The following is a 16,386-nucleotide window of genomic DNA, read 5'->3' as shown; positions in this document are numbered from 1 at the left end:
CTATGACATTTGATTGATGAGTTTAATTCTTTTACATTCAGGATTAATATCAATAGGTAGTGATTTGGTACTCTTATTTTAGGATTGTTCATTGTTTATTTCATCTTCTTTTGCAGTTTTATAGGGACGCTCACTACATTTGCCTTTGGAGTTGGTATTCATTTCTTTTTTGTCAGTAGTACATTTTTAAGTAACATTCGTAGAACAGGTCTGGCAAAGGCAAAGTCTTTCAGCTTTTGCTTGGAAGTATTTTCTTTCATTTTCAAAGATACAGGAAATGTTTGCTGGGTATGTTATTCTGGACCGACAATTTTTTCCACTTTAGGATCTGCAATATGTCACTGCATTCTGCTCTGGTCTGTAGAAATTCCTCTGAGAGTTCAGCTGTGAGTTTGATTGGGGTTCTTCTATAAGTCATAACTGACTTTTTTTCATGTGAATACTTGATATTTTCTTTCAGTTCAAACTGAAGAGAGCTTGAATATGATGTGTTTGGGCAAGGATTGTTTTTAGCCATTCTATTGGGAGTTTTGTGCCCCTTTTGCATTCTGTTTCCCAATTCTTTTCTCCATGTTAGGGAAGTTCTCAATGATTATTTCACTGAATACATCTTTTAACTCAGCTTCTCTTTCTGTGTCTTATGGAACTCCCATTACTCTTTTTTTTAATATATATTTTTATTATATTATTTATGTATCTGAGGTGAAGGGGGATATTGAGGGAGAATCCCCACCCAGTCTCCCACCCTCCCAAGGTCCCAGATGTGGGGCATGCTGAGATACTTGCTCAAGTGGTCTTAATAGTCTTCCAGTTATGGATCGCTGCCAGTCACATCCCTCCCAGCTCGATTAGGTCATTGAAGAAGCCACTGATTGTCACAGTCCATCATGGAGTCTTCATTTGCCCAGTATTTCGCTGCCCAACGTTTAGCTGAGGTGGTTGACTGACCTGTTCCGTCCTCCATCCCTCCTAGCCAGGGCTGTGAGTCCAGCAGTTCGATTGGGGAGATCACCAAAGAGACTTAGAGGTATTCCCAGATCAGATTCCCGCATGTTCCAGCAAGCTCCGGGTCCGGCACAGTCCATCGCCACAATCAGTTGGTGGTTGCAATTGCTGGGCTGGCTCTGTTCTCAGTCCCGACTTGCACTGGAACCAAGGGTGTTGCAGTCCAGCCTGGTTCTGCCCAGCACGCACTCGACTCTTTCATCAACAAGTGGAGTCTGCAGCCCAGTCGGGGCGACCCACAATAACCGCCACCAGGCCCGCCCCTCACCCTGGCCTGCCAGTATACACAGCAGACTAGTCCAGTCTGTCCCACTTCCCATATGGCTCCAGTACCTGTCAATGGGCATTGAAACTTGAAACTCCCATTACGCTTATGTGTGGGGTTTTTTGTTTGTTTTAAAGACTTATTTACTTTTATTGAAAAGGCACATACTCAGAGACAAGGCGCTACAGAGAGAAAGATATTCCAAGTGCTGGTTCACCCCGCAAGTGACCGCATGGCCAGAGCTGAGCCAATCCAAAGCCAGGAGCCAGGAGCTTCTTCTGGGTCTCCATCATGGTGCAGGCTCCCAAGGCTTTGAACCATCCTCTACTGCTTTTCCAGCCAACAAGCAGAGAGTGCGAGGGGAAGTGGAGTACCCAAGACACAAACCAGCACCCATATAAGATTCTAATGGATGCAAGGCAAGGATTTAGCCACTAGGCTATCACACTAGGCCTTTCTGTATTGCTTTTAAGCAGGTTATGCAATTTAATTTCAGAAGTAAATAAATGTCATTGCAATGCTAATAATTATCAGTTTCCTCACAGGTTGAGCCCAATTTAGAAGGCCATACAAAAATTCTAACGGAAAATAAAAAAAAAAATTAATGGATAAAAATCTTTAGCTATTCCACTGCCAAATTTCTAACATTATTTCAACCCCAAAATTGACTAAATTAATATTTTATTTAAGATTTATCTACTTGAAAGTCACAATTACAGAAACAGAAGAAAGGATAGGGTGATCATCCATCCACTGGTTTACTACCCAGATGGTAGCCAAGCCTTGACTGGGTCAGACTGAACCAGGAACCAGGAGTTTCTTCCAGCTTTCTCAAACAGGTAGAAGAGGCCTAAACACTGGGGCCATCTTTTTCCAGGCTATAGCAGGGAGCTGGATCAGAGTACAGCAGCAGTGATTAGAACTAGCACCCATATGGGATTCAGTGTTGCAGGTGGCCGCTTATCTGCTATGCCATGCACCAGGCCCTGTCTAGAATTTTAGATAATATGTACTTTTAGTCTCTTTTACAAAAACTATTTGTATTAAAAACACACATACCTTTTTCCTTGTTTAGTTTGTTCAAGTAAGTCCACCTTCAACTTTATACATTCCTCTTTGCACTGCTGTAAACTCTGTTCCTTTTCAATCACCATTTTTTGACTCTGTTCTAATTTATTCTCTGCCTCTCTGTAAAATAAATGGTATTTTAAAAAGACTATTAATATGGTTACTCCAGGTGTACAAAATGAATTCAACATTAGTAATCCTATTACCAATCTGTTAGTTAAAAGAAAGAATATGAGATAAAGAGTATGTTCAATACCTTGAACTGAAAGATTTTTCGATGTTTATTTATTTTTAGAGATTTGCTTATTTATGCTTTTAAAAGTAGAATTAAAGAGAGGAGGTTCCTGGGCCCAGCGGCGTGGCCTAGCGGCTAAAGTCCTCGCCTTGAATGCGCCCCGGGATCCCATATGGGCGCCGGTTCTAATCCCAGCAGCTCCACTTCCCACCCAGCTCCCTGCTTGTGGCCTGGGAAAGCAGTCAAGGATGGCCCAATGCATTGGGACCCTGCACCCGCGTGGGAGACCTGGAAGAGGTTCCTGGTTCCCGGCTTCGGATCGGTGTAGCACCGGCCCATTGCAGCTCACTTGGGGAGTGAATCATCGGATGGAAGATCTTCCTCTCTGTCTCTCCTCCTCTGTATATCTGACTTTGTAAAAATAAATCTTTAAAAAAAAAGAGGAGGTTCATCAGCAGGAAGCTGGATCAGAAGCACATTAGGGGGCCCAGCGGCATGGCCTAGCGGCTAAAGCCCTAGCCTTGAATGCGCCCCGGGATCCCATATGGGTGCCGGTTCTAATCCTGGCAGCTCTATTTCCCATCCAACTCCCTGCTTGTGGCCTGGGAAAGCAGTCGAGGACGGCCAAAAGCTTTGGGACCCTGCACCCGTGTAGGAGACCTGGAAGAGGTTCCTGGTTTCCGGCTTTGGATCGGCACAGCACCGGCCGTTGCAGTCACTTGGGGAGTGAATCATCGGACGGAAGATCTTCCTCTCTGTCTCTCCTTCTCTCTGTATATCTGACTTTGTAAGAAAAATAAATAAATCTTTAAAAAAAAAAAGCACACTAGGGATGTGAATTAGTGCTGCTGTGTGGGATACATGTGACTTAAGCAACAGCCTAACCCAATATATGACATCCACACCTAACTCTTATATACATATAAGGATTTATTTATTTGAAAAGCAAAGTGCCATATAAGAGAAAGGGAGAGACAAAGATCATCCATTTGCTGGTTCACTCCCCAAGATTTGGCCAGGCTGAAACCAACAGTCAGGAGAGTCTCCCACATGGGTGATAGGGGCCCCAGCACTTCAGTCATTATCTGTTGCCTGCCCAGGCACATTAGCAAGAAGCTGGATCAGACGCAGAGCTTAATCTATCGTATCATACTAGCCCTCCTAATTCATATTTAACAAAAGCACATAAAGAAGCCGGCAGCCTTTATCACTAAAAACAGAATCAACAAGCTCTCCAACTAAACACTATCAAATCCAGCAGAGGAGGATAATACTTATTAAGACAAAAAAAGACAAAAGGGTAGGCCTGAGCCAACTGGCCTGCCAGGTGCTCAGAGCTGGAGAGGGCCAACTAGCCCCGGGGGGTGTGCTCCCAGGAGGCATGGCTAAGGTTGGGTGGCCCGGGCCCCTTGTCTGGCCATGGGATGGGAGCCAGGTGAGTCAGTTTATCCACGGACAAGGCTAAGGTCTGGAGATTTGGGCCCATCGGCTCGCCATGTGCTCAGAGCCAGGTGAATTGGTTTGAACCAGGCGCAGGGTTTGGGTCTAAAGACCTGAGCAGATCAGCCTGCCGGTTGCTGGAAGCCGGAGGGGGCCGGCTAGCCCTGGGGGTGGGCTCCCAGCTGGCAGGGCTTGGGCTGGGTGGCCCGAGGGCTTTGCCCAGTGCTGTTGGCAACTGGACCGGTCAGGGGAGTTCTTTGGGGGGAACACAAGGACCTTTAAAGTTCAGACTGAAACACCAGCCCTAGAGGGATAGCATAGCTGGGCTAGTTAGTATTGACCAATGCCTAATACCAATCACTGGTGTACACTAAAGCGAGGGACGGAGATCTACTTGGTAGGGCTAGATCACAGTACTTATCAATGAGTAGAAAAAGGGAATGGGTAATGTTAGGCTGGGCCGTGGCACTGACCAGCATGCGAGAGAACTAGGTCTGGAGACAGATTCTGTGGGGGATGTGTGGGTCCATCACTGTGATCTGCAATTTCAGCTGGTTTGCTTGGAGCTGGTGGTGGTGAAAGGCTGAGCTAGGTATGACCATGGAACCCCTCCAACACTCATAGGTACAGGGGTTGTTAACAGGTTGGGTTGGCCCAGGCTGCAGCACCTGTAGACACACCTAAGAATACAGTGTGGGACAGGCTGGATCACAACATCCATCACTCACACATATACAACACGGACAGGGTAGCCAATGACCAGTAAGGGCCTAGCACCCACTGACATGGGTGAACTATGGATCTGGTGGGGGAACTAGGGAAACTCCCCTGAGAGGCTGTTACTCCTGCTCATGAGCATGTAATTCAGGCCTGGGTGTTGGTCAGACTGGCAGGGTAGCTCCATCTGTCCACATGCAAGCGGGGTAGTTTTGGCAGAGGGTGGACTGGGCAGGGCCAGGCCAACCTTAGCTCAATGGCAAGTGCAAGAGTAAGGCTGGATTGCAGGGCATGCTGGGCTAGACTACCACACCTGCTGGTCTACATGAGTCAGGGATGGGAGTTGGGCAGGAATAGGTCATAGCACTTGCCAGCTAGAGTTGGGAATGGGAGCAGGCTGGGGCAGGCCAGGCTGTAGCATTCGATGACAAAGGTCAAGACAGAGTATGGGCTATGCAGAGCTGGGCAAGAGCAACCACCAGCATGTGTAAGATCTGGGGCTGACAACAGGCCTGGTTGGGGAATTTAAGGGATGCCCTGGCTAGACTGTGGTTCCCACTGATGAGTGTGAGAGCCAGAATGGGGGTAGCGGTCTGGGCTGGACATGGCTGCAATGTCCCTTGGCTTGGACAGGCTCTGGGGAGTGTCAAACTGAGCTAGACTCCAGCATCCCCTGGTGCTTGTGAGAGCCAGAGTGGGTGTAGGACAGGTTGTACTATGTTTCTGCTCCCACTAGGTCACATGAAAGCTGTGTCAGGGCATGGAATAGGTGTGGCTGGACTGTAACACCCAATGGTAAGAACCAGGTTGGATACGGGCTAGTTCAGCAAGGCTACGGTTCCTGCTAGGACAGGAGGTGGACTAAGTCAGTCTGGACCAAGGACCCACTGGTGTGCCAAGATCTGCCACTGAAAGGAGACCCAATAGAGGAGTTTATGGATCTCCCTTATCAGGGCACAGTCCCTGCAGGTGAGCACAAGAATCAAAGCAAGCAGCAGCCCAGAGCAAACCAGGTTACAGTACCTGCAGGCATACATGTGGCTTAGGTATGGGGGCAGGCCAGACTGGACCAGTTCGTAAAAACCACTGGAAGATAAGAGAACCAAGATAGGCTACAGGACAGGCTGCGTCTGGCTGCAACATTAGCAAGCTCACATTAAAGCCGGGACTGGGGGCTGACTACACAGGATTGGGCGGCAGCTTCAACCAGCACAAGCTGGAACGGGGGGAAGACCAGGCCAGGCCAGGCCAAGCCAGCAAATGCTGAGGTGAGACAGGCCATGCCAGACTGGGCTGCAGCACCCACCAGCACATGCAAGATCAGGTCAGGGAGTGAGCCTGGTAAAGAAGTAGTAGGGAGTCCACTGCTATGCCACTGCTCATGCTGGTGAGCATGAGAGCTGGAACTGAGGGCAGACAAGGCTGGACAAGGCTACAACACTTACGGGCCTACATGTGAACTGGGCTGGGGGAGAGCCAGGCTGGGCTAGTCAAATGTATCCATTAGTACAGGCATGAGCCAGAATAAGGTCAGGTGGTTGGACTTTGCCACAGCATCAGCTAGCAAGTACTGGGACTGGGGGCATGTCCTGTTGAGCTAGATAGCAGAACCACTTGGAGTGTGAGATCCAGGGCAGGAAGTGGGCCCAGTGGGAGGTTGTGGGTTCCTCTATGATGTACTGCAACTTCCACTGGTGAGCAAGAGAATTAAGTCTGGGTCAGGCCTGGCTGGACAGACGGTGACACACTGGCATGAGTTTGTGTTGGAGGGTGGAGTCAGTTTGGCCGAGTTAGGCTTCACTGCCCAATGATGTATATGAGATCTCAATGGGATGTGGGGCAGACTGGACCAGTTCACTGAACATGCTGGCAGACACATGAACTAGAGTCCGGGGAGCAGTCCAGTGGAGGGGGGGGGCGGGGGGGTGTTGCTCTGACTGGGCTGCAGCTCCCCTTGTGGCACATAAGGGCCAAGTACGTGGTGGGCAGGGCTGGGCTGGGCCGGGCCCTGGTATCCATTGGCTTGCTTAAGACAGAGGGCAGAACAAATTTATCAACTACCCCAGTGAAGCTTGACAGAAAATTTCTGGGCCAATGGAGATTCAGAGGTGGACTATGACAACCAATCGACCTCGGAAGAATTTCCTCATCCTTGGAGCAGCAATACCAGCAGCATCTCAGAACTATCGAAAACACATGAACAGAATCCTGAGAAAATGCTCCATAACGGAAAACCTGGGATGACATCGGGTAGCAGTTCCCTATCCCCCGGGGAATGCAGCGTTTGGGAGGCTGGGCATGGTTTCTGCTCTTGTATCTGCCTCTCCCCAATATAGGGGAAGAAGAAAAAGAAAATATATAAACAAGGATCTCACCCACTATCCCTTGACCCTCGACCTTCCCACCCTGATCAACAATGTAAACTTCATCGATAATAAAATTTTTAAAAATAAATTAAATCATAAAAAAAAGATAGAAAAGGGTAGCATTGTGACACAGTGCCTAAGCTGCAACTTGCAACACTCCGGCATCCCATATCAGAGGCATTCCACATTAGACTGTTGGTTCAAGCATTAGTTGTTGTACTTCCAATCCAGCCTCCTGCTAATGTCTCTGGGAAAGCAGAAGATAGCTCAAGGAGTGTCATGCATAGAGGAGACTAGGGTGCAGTTCCTGGCTTCTGCTTCAGACTCAGCCAAAATCTAGCTGTTGAGGTTATTTGGGGAATGAATTAGTAGATGGAAGATCTCTCTCTTGTTTTTTCCATTTCTTTCTGTTGTCTTACCTCTTGAATAAAAGTAAAATAAATCTTTTCCTTATAAGTTCCATATATATAAATAAAAAATATATACACACACATAAAGATATGACAAGATATGGGCCAGAGTTGTAATGGAGTCAATTCATTGCCTGCAGCACTAGCATCCCACTTGTGTGATAGTTCGAGTCTCAGCTGCTTCATTTCTGCTTTAGCTGTTTTTTTTTTTTTAAAGATTTATTCATTTTATTACAGCCAGATATACACAGAGGAGGAGAGACAGAGAGGAAGATCTTCCATCCGATGATTCACTCCCCAAGTGAGCCGCAACAGGCCGATGCGTGCAGATCCGAAGCCGGGAACCAGGAACCTCTTCCAGGCCTCCCACGCGGGTGCAGGGTCCCAAGGCATTGGGCCATCCTCAACTGCTTTCCCAGGCCACAAGCAGGGAGCTGGATGGGAAGTGGAGCTGCCAGGATTAGAACCGGCGCCCATATGGGATCCCGGGGCTTTCAAGGCGAGGACTTTAGCCGTTAGGCCACGCCGCCGGGCCCTGCTTTAGCTCTGTTAACGTGCCTGAGAAAAAAGCAGGAGATGGCCCAAGTTGTTGTTCCCTGCAACCACATGGGATACCTAGAAGTCGCTGGTTTAATCTGGTCCAGCCCTGGCCATTGTGGCCATCTGGGGAGTGAATCAGCAAATGGAAGCTTGGTTTTTTTCTCTCTCTGATAACGCTTTAAAACAAATAAAAGAAAATTTTAAAAAGAAAAACAAGCAATACGATTTTAAATCTATTTACCTTAAAACTTTATCTTGGGCTGAAACTTCTGCTTCCAAATTTATAATTTGTTCTTCTAAGATTGGAACATTGGCTGCCTGTTGTTCAACAGACTCAAGCCTGGAAACCTAAAGTATAAAAACAATTTTAAGAGTATCATGTTTCAGATAACAAGTTAACTTAATATGGCTGCTAGCTTTCTTCCTATCAGATGAGGGGGTTGAATAGGATTTCATAATCACTGGTCAAAAGTAAAGCTCATCCTTCAACTAGCACTCTCAGAAAGCAAACTACTGCCATCACTGAATCTGCCAATACCATTTAAGAAAATTCATTTCAAATAAGAAAATTTAATATTAAACTATAAAAACCATAAGAAAATATTTATATGAATTGCTATGACTCAAAGACCTAATTTTCAAATACTTGGCTAAACAGCTAAAATCTAGGTAATACAGAAAAGTGTAGTATTCCTTCCTCCTGGAAGACACAGAAAGGGCAGCTCATGCAGCAGGACAGAAACCTACAACAGTGTGGAGAACTAATGAGCGGATGGAAGATCCAGCTCTGTCTCTCCCTCTCTGTAACTCTGCCTTTCAAATAAATAATTAAATCTTTAAAAAAAAACAGAGAGAGAACATTTTCAGACAAAGGAGAAACTGGAATATATGCTCCAACTACAGGAAGAATAAATCAAGAAAAAAATACACACAGGATTCAGTAAACAGTATCTCACAGCTACAAAAGCATTAAAGGAATCCCAGGAGGACAATTGGACTGTGGGTCTACAGAGCAAAGCTCTTAAACAGATCAGGAAATTAGGCTCCATACTGTAAGTATAAACATTGCCAAAAGGTATCATTAATACTGATTCAAAACGGAATTTCCACAAAAAACTTCCTCTCAGTAGCATATAAGCAGTATCAAATGTTCACTCCTGCCTGTGAAAAGGTAGCTTCCTAAAAAGATCATATTTGATCAGTTTAGAACGCGTTGAGATGGGAAAACCAAATATCTGTACCTGTCACACTACCTGAAACAAACTGTCACTGGAACATTAATATGCCAAGGACCCAAATGTTACTAGTTTAGAAGTTGCTAAACTCTTCTTGTATCTATTTTATGACTTGAAAGAATAAAGAAACTGTCCATAGGGCCCAGCGGCATGGCCTAGCAGCTAAAGTCCTCACCTTGCATGCGCCAGGATCCCATATGGGCGCTGGTTCTAATCCCAGCAGCTCCACTTCCCATCCAGCTCCCTGCTTGTGGCCTGGGAAAGCAGTCAAGGACGACCCAAAACTTTGGGACACTGCACCCGTGTGGGAGACCTGGAGGAAGTTCCTGGCTCCCGGCTCCAGATCGGCACAGCAACGGCCGTTGCGGCCACTTGGGGAGTGACTATTGGACGGAAGAGCTTCCTCTCTGTCTCTCCTCTCTGTATATCTGCCTTTCCAATAAAAATAAATAAATCTTTAAAAAAAACTGTCCATAGTTGAAGAAAAATTAAAAACATAATTAACATTATAGAAAACAGATACATCACAAAGAAATCCAAAGGATAAACTCATTTCTGAAAAGGTAGGGGACAGGTATTAGGCCTCATGATGAAGACATTGCACAGGCTGTTTGTCTTCTCCACATCCTTACAGTTGTGCCTGGGTCTGACTCTAGGATCCAGCTCTGCATTCCAGCTTCCCACCAGAGCAGAGGCTGGGAGACAGTAGTCAGTTCAAGCAGTTGGTCCCTCATCATCATCCATGTGAAAAACCTGAACTGAGCCCCTGGCTCTCAGCTTCACTTTCTATCACAAAAGCTGTCTGTGAGCTTTTGAGAGTAAACCAATAGATTCAGGAGAACTAACTATCTCTTCAAACAAATTAATTTTGGGGGAAAGAGTTTTTTTTTAATTGGAAAGTCAGATATACAGAGAGGAGGAGATGAAGATTGTTCATCCACTGGTTCATTAATCAAATGGCAGCAACCGCCAGAGCTGAGCCAATCCGAAGCCAGGAGACTGGCCATCTTCCGGGTTTCCCATGCTGGTGCTGGGTTCCAAGGCTTTGGACCATCCTTGACTACTTTCCCAGACCACAAGCAGAGAGCTGGAAGGCAAGTGGAGCAGTGGGGACATGAACTGATGCCCATATGGGATCCTGGTACATGCAAGGTAAGGACTTTAGTCACTAGGCTACCATGCCAGACCCAAATAATTAAATTTAGTTCAGTGGCTAAATCCTCGCCTTACAAAGCAAGGACCCTATATTGATGCCAGTTCTTATCCTGGCTGCTCCACTTCCCATCCAGCTCCCTGCTTATGGCCTGAGAAAGCAGTAGAGGATGGCCCAAAGTCTTGGGACCCTGTACCCACGTACCCACGTAGGAGAAACTTGGAAGAAACTTGCTGCTCCTGCTTTGATCGGTTCCACTCCGGCCACTGTGACCACTTGTGGAGCAAACCAACAGATGGAAGATCTTTCTCCGTCTTTTCTTCTCCTATAGATCTGCCTTTCCAATAAAAGTTAAATTAAAATAAATAAAAGATCTCTCTCTGCCTCCCCTTTCTCTGTAACTCTAGCATTATAAAAAAAAAAAATTTTAAAGGCAGACCTCTTAAAAAAAAAATCAAGAAAACCAGTATGCAGCAGTTCGTTTAGCCTTACACATTCTGGGACTTCAAGCTATTGCCAAAACGAAATCAAGGTAAATTATATTTGGTGCAAAAAAATTCAATTCCATAGTTTTCTTCATAAGGCATGTTTTTACAAACTTTCTGATGACCCCTCAGAAACTATATGTATATCTACATCAGCACATACAAACACAGACATGTAATCTTTATAAAAAGCAAACCAGCAATACCGCACATGTATGCACTGCTCTGCAGCTATCAGCACAGTACTGTGTGTGCATTTACATATATATATTCTTTGAACCTCTGACATGGATAATATGTACTCTCTCCTTTACTACTTGTGAAAGTAATACCTTAATACAACTTGTAAAACAGTGGGAGCCAGCACTGTGGTTTGCTACTTGTTCAAGCACCAGCTGCTCCACTTCTGATCCAGCTATAGCTATTGTGCCTGACAACACAGAAACATGCAACGTGGATCCAGCCACTCACATAGGCGAGCTGGATTGATTTCTGGGATCCTTACTTGAGCTGAACAAGCCAAGACTGCTGCAGACACCTGCAGAGTGAATCAGCAGATGGGAAACTCCATCTTATCTGTCATTCTACCTTTCAGATAAATAAATGAAAGATATCTTTTTAAAATGGGGGGATTATTAAGTTACAGTATAATCACATCAATGACACAAAATGCTAATCATAAAAGAAAAGGATCAATGGGAAAGCTATGCAAACCCACCAGAAAACAAAGCAAAAAACAGGAAAAAATAAAAAGTATTCAAAACAGTCTGAATGCAAGTACATAATAAAGCATTACAATGGTTTCATTCGAAAGTTTTCAAAAATGAGAAAGTTTTATGCAAAAACTTACGAGCCATCATATAATTTAGTAACCTTAAAGACTTTAAGCTAACTTAAACAAAAACGCAAAAACCATAAATTTCCCTTAAGTCATTTTGATACAAAATTTAAAATTTGATTCTATAACATTATCCTCAAAATTATAAACAACACATTAAGTCGGTAAAAAAAATTAGATATTTTTCCAATTATGACTCTTGAAATGATTAAAATTATTTTGTTAGTCTACTCATGACTCCAAATACATACTTTTGCTTTTGACTGTGTTAATTCAAAGTGAACAGATTCTATTTTAGTCATTAAAGAATGATTCTGTGTGACCAAACAAGCATTTTGTTGCCTGAGTTTATTAAGTTTCTCTCGAAGGCTTTTAATCTCCTGATCCACAGAACTAGAAGCTGAAAAAGGAGTCTGAAAAATAAAAAACTATTTTGAGTTATTTCATAAAAGCAGTACATATAATTAATTCTAAATTATATTTAACTATCAACAAAAGAAGTAGCTCAGAAAATGAGTTAGGATATTTAATGAAATTGACAAAAATCATTCTCTTTTTCCACTGCTAGTGGAAATATGAACTACTAAGTACAAACTGGAAGACATCAGTATACTCTGGAAAACTACTTGATATTATTACACAAAGCTAAAGATGCTAGCAGTCAACAATACCACTTTTAGGTGTCTACCTGAGAAAAAATTTTAGACTTTTGCATCTAAAGATAAAAAATTATTCAGAGCTACACTGTCCATTGCACAACAAATAGAATCAACTTGATATCCAGCAACAATAAAATGGATTACATATATATACATATATGTATATACTCTTTAATCTGTATATATGCTTTTATCATACATTTTTATATCATAAGTTGCTTTAATTTGCATGACAGCTGTGATGTTAAAAACAATTCTTTAATTTTATTTTGTAATATACGTATATAAATTAAAAGTCAAGATTATGTAAAAGAAAAGTATACATTGAAATTTCCTTATTCTTTCACAAACAGGTAACCAGTTTTAAAAATGTGTTTTGCATTCCAGTAATCCCACTTGCATATGTATGCAATATAAATTACCCACTTCCCTATACTGTGTATTACATGCACTACTTTGCATCTTATATTTTTAACTGGAACAACACATATGGGCAATCTCTCCATAATCAAGACATTGAGAAATTCTTACCCTCTTTTTCCCTCTCAACTACACAGATTATACTGCATGAATGCACTACTGTCTATTCAATCAATCCACTATTAGTAAACACTTAAGGCACTCCCAGCATTGTTTCGACACACAATGCTTCATCTTGTACTTGTGCAATGTGTACCTACAGGACAGTTTTCTGAAATGGAAATTCCAAATCAAGGTCAACATATCCGCAATTTTGGGAAACACGGCCAAAAGCTTTATCAAAAAAGTTGGCATTTTGTATACCCATCAGCCATGGAAGGCCATTCCAAAATCACCTTTGATGGGCATCACCAATAATTTTTCTTTTGTAACTGGTTATTTGACTTTTTATTTACGCTTACTGCAAAGCCCAATGTCAACTAAGGTCTATACAACACACAATATGAAGGATCAGTAATTTGAATAATGACAGAATTGTCCAAAATTACACACTCTTTATAAATAACTTGAATTTATTTTCTAAAACATAGTCTAGGCTTTTTTACATTTCTTCCTAATTAAAGAAAATCTCTCAATCACTTCTGAGGTGGAAAGAGCAAATTTTCATCAATAAAAATTATGATGTACAAATATAAGTTAGAATAAAGAATAACAACAACAAAAAAACAAAGCAGAAAGGGAAATTATAAGAAGGATGGGATCAACACAGGAAGGTGGAGAATATGACAGAATAAAAGATATTTTTATTTTTAGACTAAGAAAAAATACCCAATATCAAAAAAACTTATGGGCAATGAAGAGAGAATACTTCCATGCTATTTCACAACACTTGATTTAAGCTAAAAAGAAGACATATTTTGCTTAAATAATTGACCACCTACCATATACAGTGTACAGCGCTAAAATAAAGGGGATTATAATTTGTGAAAATGACATTCTGTTGAAAAAAACTAAAAACACTGAAGTACCTCACAATTACTATTTTCTTATTACAATATAAAAAAACAACAACTTAAACTTTTGAGCACTACATAGAACACAAATAAGACATTAAAAGAAAAAAAAGTCAAAAAAACATTTTAAACATGTCAAAAAAAATGTTACTTTTAAGTAGATAGGTTTAACAACAATAACCTTATCTCTTGGCTTTTTTTGAAAATCAGTATTGCTACTAGCCATTTTACAAACTTTTTTGAAAGGTGAGTATTTTGCAAGTTCAGAGTGGCCAGGTTGAACAAGATCTTCCAAAATGAACCTTTCACATCTTGAGGGATCAGAGATATTGTCAGAAATTTCACTTGGACTAACACTGGGGGAAAAAGAGAAAAAAATGCATTTATTTCTTAGTTGAAGTATTTACCATATGCTTCTAAACATTAAGTAAGAAAATAAAAATAATCTAGAATGCTGCTGACAGTTAAATCATAGTTATGAACAAAAGGAAGTGTTTCCACTAAATTTTAAATCAACTGTAACTTGGTTGAAACCAGGAATCTACATATTTCCAGGGCCTGTACACCAGGATTACGACTCAAAAACAGTCATACATATCAATAAGATCAGTAAAGCCCCTCAAACATGTATTCTCTACTATCAGGTATTACACATTAAAGATGTAACAATTTGTAATTACTCTAAAATTTAGATATTTTTCCTAAGTCGATTTTATTAACAAGTATAGAAAATGATTCCTTGGGGGGAGGGTACGGGGAAGGGTTGGGGGATCCCCAGAGCCTATGAAACTGTGTGACATAATGCAATGTCATTAATAAAAAATATATATATTTTTAAAAAAATGATTCCTTATTCCAGAGACCTACTAGAAATACAACATACATAAAATAATGAAAGCCCAACAAATTACATCAGTAAGTTAAACACATACTATAGACTTTATTTGATTTTAATTACTTACCTGGATAACTCCTCCCCTAAACTCTGCAAATTCCATTCTGTAATTTTGAGCTCATGCCTTAAGCAAGCAACATTTGCAAGGAGGCTTTCCTCTTCATTGTCTTTATTATAGTAGTCTGATGAACTAGATTCCATTTCTTAAAAAAAAAAAAAGACCCCTTGACAAATACTCTGTGATGTTAGTCAAAATACTCTTAACAAATTCATTTATAATTTTGTTTGTTTCAAATGTGAAATGTTTCATGGTAAAACAAAATAGAAACACAGTAACAATGACTCTAAAGTGTAACATAAGGCCAATCATTTCAAATTTATTACCATTTCAATGGACAACTGTTCACTTTAGCCAGCATTAAGTGATTTGAGACACTCCTTTTCTAAGTATTTATAATCTTCCCCCAAATTGAGGCAAACTATTTTAATTCCATGTTAAAGACTGTGTAACAAAGATTAAATTCCTCAAGGTCGAAGTATAAACAGTAAAACCACACATTGAATCTCCATCTCCAGGATCCAAAGACCTTTCGATTATGTTAAACTGTACTTTCTTATTTATTACATATCAATTTCAATATGCGTGTTAACTTTTATAATCACATTACAAGCTCTCAACATTTACTAATTATGTTAGACACTCATATTTTCTTATAAAGCAACTATCAAATTAAAATTATCTCCTTCTCCCATCAATAATTACAAAACTGAAAAAAATTCCAAAATCAGTAGCAGGGACAAAAATGACATTTGACTTATTCAACTCACAGAAACAGAAGAGAAAGGCTTATGTTTCTTAAACTGATGAATGTCTCAGGATTGTGAAACACAAAATCTCACCACTGTAAATAAACAATAGAAAGCTAAGGCATTTGAGTTTTAATAATGAAGGTCTTTCCACATAACCTCAAAAATTATTCTTCTTCCAAAATTATCTTTTTAGTTGCATCTCTCCCATTGCTTTTGGAAATTTTATTTACAGGACAGGCACGATCTTCTGTGCCCTGGCTCACCTTCCAAGTGCCCGCCTCACCCAGGGCTGGACCAACCCAGGACTCCTTTGGGATTGCCCACGGGAATGCAGGGATCTTAGTACTTGAGCTACCATCACTTCAGCTGTTAGAAATGCTGGCTAGGAAGCTGTAGGCCGAAAGGTGGGTTAAGGGTCCAAAGGGGCGCTGCAGGGCACTGCACCAAGTGCCTGCCATCTTCAGCCATAAAACTCGTGCCACCTCCCACATTTCAAAATGTTAGGAGTCCCGTGTATTATGATCTTTGTAAGACGCTCCATGCAACCAATGAACAAGTGGTATATACCAAACTGCCCTTCCTTTCCCGCACCCAGCCAACACCGCGTACTACATGAATCCAAAAGCAGTCCTAATTCCTCAGGCACAGGAAGATTTAAAAGAAAGATTTTACCTACCAGAAGAAAACTGTCAGAAAACTCAAGGAGATGCTATGTAATCCTAGCCAACTTTCCCCTTATGTGTCCGCAAATTTGCTCTTGATTACATAACGGGGCTCTCTCAGACAAAAGTCAATGAATCAGGTCCCCATTCTGTTTTATTTAACATTTCTA

The 16,386-nt window shown here is 41.9% G+C and overlaps 1 protein-coding gene across 3 annotated transcripts in view; it reads right to left on the bottom strand.

Moving 5' to 3' along the window:
• The window catches only part of CCDC18 (coiled-coil domain containing 18), an 80,823-nt gene extending 65,877 nt beyond the window's left edge, over positions 1–14,946 (bottom strand). For 2 of the 3 annotated variants that reach the window (XM_058659254.1, XM_058659255.1), the window contains exons 1-5: positions 14,812–14,946; positions 14,031–14,205; positions 12,009–12,170; positions 8,288–8,394; positions 2,330–2,458 (exon numbers count right to left, since the gene is read on the bottom strand). In XM_058659254.1, coding sequence (XP_058515237.1) covers positions 2,330–2,458; positions 8,288–8,394; positions 12,009–12,170; positions 14,031–14,205; positions 14,812–14,945 — 707 coding nt within the window. In that variant the 5' untranslated portion in view covers position 14,946. Of the gene's footprint in view, positions 1–2,329; positions 2,459–8,287; positions 8,395–11,251; positions 11,350–12,008; positions 12,171–14,030; positions 14,206–14,811 lie in introns of those variants that run through there. The other variant, XM_058659256.1, reaches the window with a different exon arrangement.
• Between the last annotated feature and the right edge of the window lie 1,440 nt (positions 14,947–16,386).

Source organism: Ochotona princeps, chromosome 2, assembly GCF_030435755.1.
Source record: "Ochotona princeps isolate mOchPri1 chromosome 2, mOchPri1.hap1, whole genome shotgun sequence".
Lineage (NCBI taxonomy): Eukaryota > Metazoa > Chordata > Mammalia > Lagomorpha > Ochotonidae > Ochotona > Ochotona princeps.
Note: the sequence above shows the minus strand (reverse complement) of the source record. Positions and strands in the feature narration are given on the sequence as shown.